At 34.5% G+C, this 12,859-nt stretch overlaps 1 protein-coding gene across 19 annotated transcripts in view; it reads right to left on the bottom strand.

Annotated features, from left to right (window-relative positions):
* LOC115216989 (plasma membrane calcium-transporting ATPase 2) overlaps window positions 1-12,859 on the bottom strand; it is a 330,524-nt gene that overhangs the window by 133,177 nt on the left and 184,488 nt on the right. For all 19 annotated transcript variants that reach the window (XM_036507543.1, XM_036507544.1, XM_036507526.1 and 16 more), the window contains one exon: window positions 1,115-1,309. In XM_036507543.1, coding sequence (XP_036363436.1) covers window positions 1,115-1,309 — 195 coding nt within the window. The remainder of the gene's footprint in view (window positions 1-1,114; window positions 1,310-12,859) is intronic.

Here is a 12,859-nt window from a genome sequence, read left to right as displayed (position 1 = left end):
TACACAAGTAAAAGAGCACACAAAATGATCAACATAAAATCTAGTGTATACTAGTCAAAGACAGTATCAAAGTAACAATGTAGAAAGATGTAATGGAAATGAGCAACTAGAATGAAAATGGATGAGAGAAGTGATCTCTGGCCAAGCTTAGGAGGGTAGTAACCTAAAACGAAAACTGACTTGAATTGTGATGACCTGCCTAACCTGTGTCATCATGGAAAATAGATGTAAAATGCTGTGTGCAAGAGAGAAAGAGACTTTATGTGTATGTATTTTTGTATGTCATAATACCTAAACGTATTATAGAATCTGGTTTAGAACTGCAGTCAGTCTAAACTCACTGTCTCTTGTTTTATAGATGCTGCTCTTGCAGGATTTGAGGCCGCCATATTTTCTTTTGAATATCTCTACCATGTGTAATGTGGCCTTTAGAAATAGGTTCACTATATCCCTGTCTGTTGTAAGAGATGACTGAAGGTGTAGGTGTCAGGTAGAGCAACTGGGGATAAACATCGTTTCAAAAAGCCCAATCCACCCCATGTCTGCATGGAAAAGTAGACATGATAACAATAAGATTTTCTGAACAGATAAACTAATTTAAGCTTTTGATTAAATTTGGTATACTTTGTTAATTCTTTTTGGGTTGTGGTGGTGGTAAATAATCAAGGTATTTTCTGGAAGCATTGAGAAGTTGCAGCTCCAGAACTATGGATATGTGATTAGAATGTTGCAGGAAAAGAACTGCAGGACAGATTCTTCAAGCCAAGTCAACTGGCAGGAGACTTAAGGATAGGCCAAGAATGAGATGGTTGGATAATGCCCATAGTCTTAATTGGGTATGTTTGGGAAACCAGCCAGATAATCTTATGAGGGCTGCTTCTGATGAAGGAGATGCTTGAGGACTCCATTCCCTTGACCCCCCCCCCCAGGAATAGTGGCTGGAAAAGATAGATAGATAGATGGATGATGATATTTTTATTTATTTCAAATATGACATATAAAGAATTGAAGTTATTTTTCTTGACAAAAAGAGAAAAAAAAAAGGTGTTAAAAATCTAATTCAAATTAATCATAAATTTGCATATTTCTCTTAAAAATGAAAAGACGTACTTACCATCTGGGTCTTTAGGTACTTTATAAAATGACAATGCTAATGATATAATTGCAGCTACTAACAAAATAATAAGTGTGACATCTTGTAATGCATCCCAAACTAGTTGTAAAAAAGATTTTGGTGGCTTTGGAGGTATTATATTGGAACCAAATACTTCACGGCGATGATTGAGATCAACAGGATTTCCTGATAGACCTAGGGAGATAACAAAAAAATAAATAAGATAAAGGTAAAATTTTACACAAATGCAGAAGACAATAAATTGTGGCACAGAAAATTTTGCCAATTTCTTTCAGGGAAAAACAAGACTGGAGGTATTTCTTTGCATGAAGAAGTTTCAAGTTAATATAAATTTTAAATGAAGTACAGATATATTTGCAAACAAATGAAGAAGAAATAAAAAGACATTCAAGTAGACAGTTGAAATGACTATTTTGTCATCATTTTGTATGGATAATTGCTATTCAAATTTCTGCAGGAAGCCATCTTTTATGTAATTTGTTAATTTTTCTCAAGCACAAAAGAGGAAAAATATTGCTAAAATATTTTATAGAAAAGTTGATCCATTTTCTTCAATCAATTTTCAGCCCATTGTTCAAGTTGACTTTTCAAGTTTTACCTGTTATTTTGCAGTAAATGATGAATGTCTACGGGGTTGCAATAATCATAAAAACATATTGGCAAGTTGGAGATTACAAAGGGGAACAGTTCTGGGGAAAACAGATTAGTTAACGGGTTTAATGTGGATCTAAGGCATGATCACTCTAAGGATATCAAAAGAAGGAGAGGTGGGTGAACCAGAAAGACTTATGAAATATGAAATCTGCCATGTGTGTGTGTGTGTATGTTTTAATACTGTCTTCATGTTTTAAAATGCAAGTGTTTTAGTGTGCACGTACTGGTATGACAGCCAAATAAAACATAAGAATGGTAGTAGTCTTGAATCACTGAATAAAACTTCTGGAAGTATTTCTTGGTTATATAACAATTTATTCATTGATTTTTTTTTTTACATTCCAATGGATCCACATGAATCAGTTTTAGTTCTGTTATTACTGTAAGTGTTTTATGTAACTGTTACAACTAAACTGATTTGATTATTGGTACTCAGGAATTGAAAGCATTCTTTAAAACAAGAGCATGTAGTATTATGAAAGGATCTTTGTCCTACCATGCCAGGATAGAAAAGTGAAGCAACAAGTGTAAGGAAATATGAGGGTGAGTCAGAAAGTAATAAAATTTTTATTTGCATTACTTCTATACCCACCCTTGTATATATGAAGGTGAGTTAAAATATAATGCAATTAAAAATTGCATAATTTCTCACTCTTGCACACATGAACCTTATCCAGCTAACTACATGCACAAATTGATGAACATTATTTCAAAAACTTACTACGTTTGATATATTACAGGTAATATTAACCTATTTGATTTATTTATTATTGATATTTCTCTTTGGCAGAATCATTAGCATGTCAGACAAAATGCTTAGTGGCATTTCATTCAACTTTGTTCTGAGTTCAAATTCCACTGAGGTTGATTTTTCCTTTTAGTGTCGATAAAATAAATACCAGTTATATACTGAGGTCAATGTAATTGATTTAACTCTGCCCCACCAAGTTTCAGGCTTTGTGCCTACAATAGAAAGGATATTTTTAACTCATTGATTTGCAAGCTCAAACAAAGAGGATTGCATTGGCAGAACACTTCCCAAATTTTTGAAAGCAAAATAACAACAAAGGAAGATAAATTCTCAATAAACTGTATTTCTCCAAACATCTATGAATATATTCTGTCACAACTGAGAGCCATTAATAAACTGAAGTCACTCTACATTAAAACAAACCATCATAGACTTTTTCATGGTTTGCGATTTTTAAGTTAAGATTGTTGAATATTGTGAAGAAGACATGGGATGGACTCACAATTAAAGCTATATGTCAAAGATTACTTGTAAATAATAAGCTGAAGTTATATGATGCAATAATTGTTAGCCAGTGCTAGTAGAAGAACAAGCACAGACGAATGCTAATCCTCATATATTTCACAATGAACAACATATTCTGTTAATGCGCTATCAGAGCCTTTACAAGATCAATGTAATTCTAATGATTTTCTTCATCCTGCTTGCTTTTACAAAGGATTATAAAGGTTTTTTTCTTTTCTTTTTTTTTGTGCAATAGTAAGATTCATAAATGACAAAATTGCCTTGGCAAAGAATTTTTTCATTAAAAGGTCACTATTCAAACTATGCTGATATAATAATAATAAAAATAACAATCTACTAATATATAATTCTCCTATGTTTTTGTCCATCACAAGAGATGACTGACGAAGGAAGGGGTGATGGCAAACTGAATGATGCCTGTGTGTGTATATGTATAGCAAATTGGCTACACATATTGGTTGTTATGTTTATTTGAATGTGTGTGTGTGTTTGTGTAAAATATATTCATATATCCACCGATGGAAGTGGGAAGTTGAAAATCCTACGGTGCAAAAAAATCAGACAGCGCTTCAACTCCGTGTGACTAAATGTGTATATGTGAATGTTTGTGTGTGTATATGTGTGTTTCTGTAAAATATGTTTATATATAATATTTGAGTGAGTGTTTGTGTATGTTTATTTAGAAAGATACATAGAAAATAGAATTACAGACACACAAAGGGAAATGAAGCTTTCATACCACGAGTTGACCTGCATCAGAGTGAAATAGATCTACCTTTTAATATGAGCAGGCAGCAGTTCCCTGTGATACCAGCTTTGCCATGACCATATACAAATAGCAAGGACAGAGCTTTGAAAAAGTTGGTATTTACTTGCCAGCTCCTTTATTTACTCAGGGCTAGTTTTATGTAGCCTTAAGTTGTGCAAGAAGGAAGAAAAACTTAAAAATTCTTTTGAAGGAAACAAGCAGTCAAGGCATGTTAGTTGCAGATAGATTTTTCACAAAAAATTTGGTAATAAAAGAATTATAAAACTAAAAACTTGGTTTTGTACCTTTTTTATATATAAAATACTACAATTAGCTATCATTTTTGACAGCATGGAACCAGCTAGTAATAGTAATAATCATGCTTTCTTTATTTCAATCATGCATTTCTTTACTGATTTAATATTAGTTTCTAATATAGGCAGAATTTGAGAGGCCAGAAACTTGATTAAAAAACTACTGTACTTGACAGGTACTTAACCCCAGAATAATGAAAGACAAAGCTGGAAAAAATACTGCAAAGCAGCCCATCTGATATTCTAAAGATTTTGCCAATCCACAACTCATTTTCTTATAATAATATTTGTTGGAAAGCTGGCAGAATCATAAGCATGTTGAACAAAATGCTCATCAGCATTTTTTCTGGCTTTACATTCTGACTTCAAATTCCAGCAAGGTTGACTTTGCATTTCATCTTTGCAGGGTTGATAAAATAAGTACCAGTTGAGCATTGGAGTTAATATAATTGACTTGCCCCCTCCCACCAAATTTCAGGATCTGTGCATACAGTAAGATAAAAAAATATCCTTAAGTGTCATTTTTACAACATTGGCTGCTATTTCAAAATTCTACTCAAAAGTCAGTTGTTTATAATAATAAATTATAAACGTGTTGACGCTTTAATTGATGCAGGGAATACACAGAATTTTTATTCATACTTCTTTTGCCTTTTATATGAAATTGCCTATTAAATTTATTTCTGAAATCCCTATAGTTTCTTCAACACACACAAAGAAATTTTAGCATTTGTGATGTTACTCTTAACAATATTTATAATAATACCAAATATTCAACAATGCATGACAGGGTTTTGTCTTTTCATGAAAGTATAGTGATTAAAAATAATGGCACTTCATCTATACTTTCAATTTGTGGCCTAACTACTGTGCTTGTAGACCATTCACAAACCTTAAAGGACTTTGGTAAAGAGAATTTTGAAAGAAAAAAAAACTCCAATAAATTAAGAATAGTAGTATTATTCAAAAACTGTTAAAGTGATTCCTTCAGATTCATATTTCTTACCTTTAATTTCAACTCTTGTAATTAACATCTCTTCCTACACACATTTCTCTCCATTCATTCATTCATACACACACATATGACAATCTTACTATATTTCTGACTGTATACTCATAACTCTATAAGCTATTTGAATGTAATAGAAAATTATATCAGTTTTGTAAAATGCCTTTTATATTGAAGAGTGCTGCAGCTGCTTTTCAAATAAAAATGGATGATATCATTATTTAACATCCGTTTTTTCATGCTGGCAAGGGTTGGGCAGTTTGACTGGAGCTGGTCAGCCGGAGAGCTGTCCAGGCTCTAATTGTCTATTTTGGCATAGTTTTGCCCCCCCCCCCCCCCAATCACTTCACAAAGTGTACAGGGTGCTTTTATGTGGCACCAACATCTGCGAGCCCACAAGACAAGGATCTCCCAGCCAAGAGAGGGAGTGGGGGCCATGGCCATAAGGGACATACCTGTATGCATGGATGGCTACAGTTTTACTTAGTTTGATGTGTCTTTTCAAGCACAGAAAACTGCCAGAAATCTCAGTCCTTTACCATCTTCTCTTTGAGGCCCAATGTCCAAAGATCCTTTCATATCATTTCATCCCATATCTTCCTGGGTCTACTTACCCCTTCTACAGGTTCCTTCCATAATTAGAGATATAATAATTTAAATGCAACATTTGCTTATACTGATGATGATATTCTACTTGGAGCACATAAACCAAAGAGCATAACCAAAATTTAGGTAAGTTTAGCCAGGCTGTCAAAGACTTTACCCTAGATGGGAATAACGGTGTGAAAAATTTGTGTACACATGTATACACATACATAATCATATTAACAATCTATCAGACAGCCGACAAGGAAAATACTCCAGTTGTGTTCCATTGAATTTTGTTCAGTCATTGTGTCTTTGCTGTTAACGTCAAGTTGTTTTTGTGTAATTCATTAGGATTATTTGGGTCTTAGGTAATTTTTCTTCTTTGGTGGAGTTAGTTATAGGATGAGATATAATCTTTATTCATATGGTTTGTAAATAGTTATAATTTAGTGTGGTCAGACTGTTATAAGGCAAAAGAATGAAGCATGTATAAATATGTACATACAAACAGATATGTAAGCATGCATGCACACACAGACATACATTCCCCCATTACACACACACACAAATGCAAACTGTATTTTCTGAAAGGAAATTTCTTCTGGCATTTTAAAGCCAAATCCACAAAGTTTAGAAAAAATAAGCAACTATCACCCTGCAACTAATAATATCAATAATGATGATCTTTGGAGTGAAGGGGATAGTTGATTACATTGACCTCCAAAAGGATGAAAGGTAAAGTCAACCTTGGCAGAATTTGTGCTCAGAATGTAAAGAGCCTAAAGAAATGCTGCTAGGCATTTCATTCAACATGCTAATGATTCTACCAGCTTGCTACCATAACAACAACAACTGCTTCCGGGGTTACTAGGAATATTCTCATACTATTTCACTATGCTAGATTTACATATCATTCAAAGAGTAGAATCACAAAAATGCAAGTGGAATAATTTCAAATCTTGTGTTTTTAAGACCACATTTAGAAAGGTTGATGAATCTGAAATATTTATATTTCTAACTGATGTCTCTGAGATGGCTATATTTGGTATATTGCTGCAATTTAATTCTGTTATGGCTTATTTTTCAGTGCTATTAACTACTCATAAACAAAATAAAATGTTCTCTGGATGGAGAAGCCTTAGCCATTAGTCAAAGAGTCAACTATAAAATAGTTTTATTTTCAACACAAATATTCATCAAAGATTAAAGACAATAAACTAGTACATTGGCAACAGGGATTTTTTGAAGACACAAAATGCATTATTTCAGAAAAGAAAACACTGTTGCAAATACCCACTTCTTTTAATCAAAACTTGGGTTACACAAGAATTGATAGCACTGGGTTGGGTGAGTCCAACAGTGTATAATTCAATGCAACAGTCTGATAGGAAATAGAGGCCGCCAAGAGGTGGGAAACAACTGGAGTCCACATATGGGTATATTAGCTAGGAGGTCCTCATGTTAGACACTAATGAATGTTATGTCCAGGGCAAAAATACCACAAGATGAAGAGCTGCAAACTTTTATCAAGTCTTGTTCTCAGGAAACAGAGAGAGAGAGAGATAAGCGAGAGAGAGAGCGATTAGAAAAGATGTTACTGTTTATGAGAGATATTGTAAATGAGGGCAATAATTGGCAGGGTGAGAGCAGTTACCCAGTTTTATATAGCCTATTCTTCTAGGACTGTTGGTACTTTATCTAAATTCTTCAAGCCAATATATTCGACAGATGCATTAGTTTTTGCAATATCCTACACGATAATGGATCAATGTATACAGTTAAAGTTGTGTTGCTGAATAAATAACACCCTTTACATGCACATTTATGAAGATTTATAATACAGCCATGTAGTTATATTTAATGCGTAAGTGTAAATTCAAATGTGGGAAGACTTTTGCTGTAGAAACCGTCTCCGGAGAGAAATTCCCATTATAAACAATGTGTGTGAAAATACCAGACTGGGCTATGAATGATGTCATATAACTGTAGGACGTGTTTCTGCAGTGTTACACTTCAACTTCTAAGCATTAACATTTTATAAGACCAATGGTCCACTTTATAAACCCACAAATGTTGAACCAGAAAGAAGAAAGGCTGGTTTCCTTAAGAATACATATAGCTTCCTTTCACAACTGAGGTAGGTTTTTTTCTCTTTTTTACACAGATTTCCAAATAATTACCATCTTATAACAATAGTTTAGTTTTTAGTGTAGGTGAATTAGTAAGCTACAATCTCTGAACTTTTGCTTGCATAGCTACAAGAATCTTTTTATAATATTCCTATTACTATGATCTTTTAATTTTTTTCCAAGTTAGAATTATTTAAAACTATTTCATTTGATGTCATCCACCAGCTTAACTACTTGGCTCTATCACAGATAACCTCTCTTTGGACATGAAGACTGACCAGAGGATTGGATAGGCAGCTTTAACTCTTTCTCATCACAAGTGTGGATGAATCTAAAGCTGACAGCAAACACCAATATGGTGGCAATGAGGTATGAGAACATCTTACACATGAAAAGTATCCATCATATCCTAAATTTATCCTTGTAAGATAGTGACCAATACAGCAGTTTTGGTATCTTGCTGAACTTCACAGCATGTGCACTCAGCTCAGGTAGCTGAGACTGCACTGGTTGGATCACATTCACTGCATGGAAGATGGCCATATCCCAAAGGATATCTTCTAAAGAAAGCTAGCATCTGGAAGGAGATTGATTGATTGTACAAAGCACTACAGAGATGTCTGCACGAGAAATATGAAGGTACATAATATTAATACAAAAACCTGGGAGAGATTCTATAAGAACACAAGAAATGTATTCTAGATATGTATTTCAGAAGTACATGTTGTGCTATATACTCTGAAAATGCTACAATAATCAATTATTAATAATTTTCCACTTTCAAATATTTTATATGATGCTGAGGATGATTTCAAATTTTGGCACAAGGCCAGCAAATTTGAGAGTAGGGGCATGTCGACTACATTAATCCCAATACTCAACTGGTACTTATTTACTTCAAAGGGATGAAAAACAAAGGTCATTGTTAATAATAATAATAATGGTTTCAAATTTTGCTGCAGTATTTTTGGAGAGGATAAGTTGATTACATTGACCCCAGTGTTCAACTGGTACTTATTTTATCAACCCTGAAAGGATGAAAGGCAAAGTTGATCTTGGCGGAATTTGAACTCAGAACATAGCAGATGAAATACCTATTTCTTTATTACCCACAAGGGGCTAAACGCAGAGGGGACAAACAAGGACAGACATAGGTATTAAGTCGATTACATCGACCCCAGTGTGCAACTGGTACTTAATTTATCGACCCCGAAAGGATGAAAGGCAAAGTCGACCTCGGCGGAATTTGAACTCACAACGTAACGCAGATGAAATACCGCTAAGCATTTCACCTGGCATGCCAATGATTCTGCAAGCTCAATAATCCTTTCTGCTACAAACACAAGGACTGAAATTTTGGGGGAGGAGTTAGTTGATTACATCGACCATGGGGTGCAACTGATACTTATTTCATCAAACCCTGAAAGAGTCAAAAGGGTAAGTTGATCTTGGCAGAATTTGAAGACAGAATGTAAAGATGGATGAAATACTGCTAATGATCCTGCCAGCTTGCTGCCATAATAATAATAATAATAATGATGATGATGATTCTTTCTAATTTTTTTGGCACAAGGTCAGGATTTTGAAGGGAATAATAGCCATTTACACCAACTGGTACATATTTCATCAACCCCAAAAGGACAGAAGGCAAAGTTGACCTCAGCGAAATTTGAACTCAAAATGTAAAGATGGATGAAATGCCGCTAAGCATTTTTTCTACCATGCTAACAATTCTGCCAGCTTGCTGTCATAATGATGATGATAATAATAATAATAATAATAATATATTCATTGAAGTGATATATACTCATTAAAGCTATTTTATTATCTAATCAAAGATAATTTCAATAAAAAGAGTATTGTACTTAATATCAAAATTTCACACAGTCTCTCTCTCTCTCTCCACCACACATAAAATGAAATAGAATAAAGTGGTATTTTCGAACAGTTGATGTTCCCCTCCATCATCAAGTTTTACAGTGTCCAAGTAGGTAATGTGGAGAAAAATTGTGAGAGCATTTGTATAACCTATGTTATGCCTGAATCTTACCATAGGTATAGCCTGAAGTGGGATGTATTCCCTATAGCAAAATCATGTTATATTGCAAACCATACAACCATTGCCATGCAAATCTGACACCATTATCAACAATATCACGATTTTACATTTATTTTATCACGTCATGTTGGTATGAGTTGGATAGGCTTTACAACATCTCTGCCATGCTGCTTTTTTTTATTCTATCATCATGCAGGTCATGTTACTTTTTGGCATAGATTTAAAGCTGGGTGCACCTTATATCACAAGTACTAGAGAGATTGCCTGCGATAGGAATAATGTGTCAGTGTCCATTCTATTCTTTATCAGTTTGCTTTGTATTCAGAATTACTGCTCTATTAGAGGGGTTGCCTTCATGTGGCTTATAAAGTCCATGTCTTTTCTTTTTGTTCCTTACACCCACACAAGATGAAAGTTAATGTTTCAATCTTTCACAATAAATCTTAAAGTAGAGTGCCAAATTTTAAAAAGTGTACTGTACTGTAGCTTAATAACATATAAATTTCAACATTATCTTCAAGATCGCTCAATTTCATTTTATTGAGAGTTTGCCTTTAGATATGCTTTCCATCATTTTTAATATTAAGATTATAATAAATACTGAAATATTTTATACACAACAAAGCATGTATTAGAAAATCTAAGATAAATTTAATGTAGTTAAATGAGTTTTTAACACACAATCTGTGTAAACAGATGTAAACACATCTTTTATTTTCTTCGTAGAGAATAAAGGAAATCATCATACATGCTTCATAGCTGGTTGACCCCCTTGTCAGATGGTAACTACCCCTCATTCTTCTGCTCACAAGGTGAACTTAAGATAATCTCTATTTAAATCAATCACATACCAGAACCCAAGTGAGATAGATACTTTAACTAATTTGTATATTTGGTATATCAGGCACAAACAACAAATCTGAATTTATCTTATATCTTCTGTTTGGTTTGATTTAAATGACATTTGTTATATACTACCTTGTGAGAACATTGTTATAGAGTAGTAAAATTATAATCATTGAGTGACAGGAGTACACTGTTATATAGTAGCAAAAATACCATCATGAGTGACAATTGAATAGTTATAGTTGATAAACTAGTGTTAGAAGTGACAGGTATACACTGTTTATAGCGGGAAAACTATCATTATTGAGCAAAACCATTATCAATAAGCAAAACTGAGTGACAGATATATAGTAGTAACAGTAACATTGCTCTCCATAGGAACTTCTATTTGCTAATGACATAATTCTCATGCCTGAATCTAAAGGGGAATTTGGAGAGGAAATTCCAGGCATTGAAGCTAAACCTAGAATTGAGAGACTTCAAGGAAAACTTAGTAAAAACTGAGGTTTTAGTATGGAGAGAAGACAGGACCCTGCTATCTTCAGGGAAACAGCTTTGCTTGATCTGGAGGAAAGGATCAGGTATGAACTCATATGTTGAACGTATAGTAGCCAGGGTAAGAACAGGTTGGAAAATGTCCAGGGAGCTTCTACTGCTGCTGTTGAACAACAAAAGTGCTTTCTTTCAGAGTGAAGGGCAGATTGTATGACATGTGTTAGAAGTGTGATGCTTCATGGTAGTGAAATATGGACTTTGAATATAGAAAACTTGAACTGTGCAAAGTAAATGCACATGAAAGACATATTACAAATGTGTTCAGGAAAAACTGGGCATAAAAGAATCAGATGTATGCAAGAAAGAAAATTGCAGTGATATGGACTTGAAATGTATATGGAGGAAAACAGGTGTAAAAAGAAGTGCCAATCTCTTGGAGGGAACTTGCAGAAGAGGAAGACACAGGAGGACATGCAGGGAAGTGGTAAAGACTGATACCAGGACCTTGAATATCATGGAGAAGATGAGAAGAGAGTAGGATGACCAATGATTATATGCAGTTTTTGAGAAGAACTCACCCAACTCAACAACACTAAGTCCTGGAAATGCTGTGCATGTGTGTATACAGATACATTCAAAACTGAACCCTTTGCACAAATTTCCTCACCAAGACACTCCTACCACCCATCATCTCTCTAACTGCAGCTTTTCTTTGATACCACTAAGCTTTTTCACTACCTGGAATCATTTCACTTGATATCCATATGTCTCTCACTCTCTCCATGCACTATGCCTGCCTTTCTCTATCCCTACACTCTTGCCACCTTCTCATATGCTTGCTAACTATCCCTCTCTTTCTCTCTCATTCTTTCCTTGTCTATTGCATCATCATTACTATTCTGCTACTCTTCACTCCATGCAAAATTTTGTCAGCCTCATTCTGATCCATCATTCACTACACCCACCCCACACCTATCCAATCTCTACAGTTGCCACATACTCTTCCCTTCCTTCCATATTTATCACTCACTCTACTTGTAGCAACCTCATCCCAACTCACTCTTGGTTCTTCTCCAATTTACTTATTCTCACCTTGAAACTTGAGGGTCTACATTAATGCCTCATCACCACTATTTTATCTCTCCCTTGATCCACCCTGCTCACACCTACCCTCTCCTTTAAGTTGTGACTCCCTCCATGATAAGAAACCTGTTTTACTCTGGCATATTTCTCTCATAATTTAAACCCCTCATCTAAATTAAATCACTGTCTTGGGATTTGTAGTCTTGCATGTACCTTGCTCGAGCTGGTAGTATAAAAATGAAAAATCCAGTACACATTGTAAGTTGGTTGGCATTAGGAAGTGCATCCTGCTGCAGAAGCCATTCCAATGTAGACAATGGACCTGTCAGATCCTGTCAAACCAGCCAACCCATGCCAGCATGGAACATAGATGTTAAGTGATCACCATATTTATAGTAGCAAAACTATATTTGAGTACAAGTGTACAGTACAAAATAGCAAAGCTAATATTATTGAGCAAAAAGTAAACATTGCTTATCAGAGCAAAAACTACCATAATTGAGTGACAGGTGTACATCAGGGG

Source organism: Octopus sinensis, linkage group LG11 (genome assembly GCF_006345805.1).
Source record: "Octopus sinensis linkage group LG11, ASM634580v1, whole genome shotgun sequence".
In the NCBI taxonomy this organism is placed as follows: domain Eukaryota; kingdom Metazoa; phylum Mollusca; class Cephalopoda; order Octopoda; family Octopodidae; genus Octopus; species Octopus sinensis.
The sequence above is the reverse complement of the archived record's forward strand: the minus strand, read 5'-3'. Positions and strand labels throughout refer to the sequence as shown.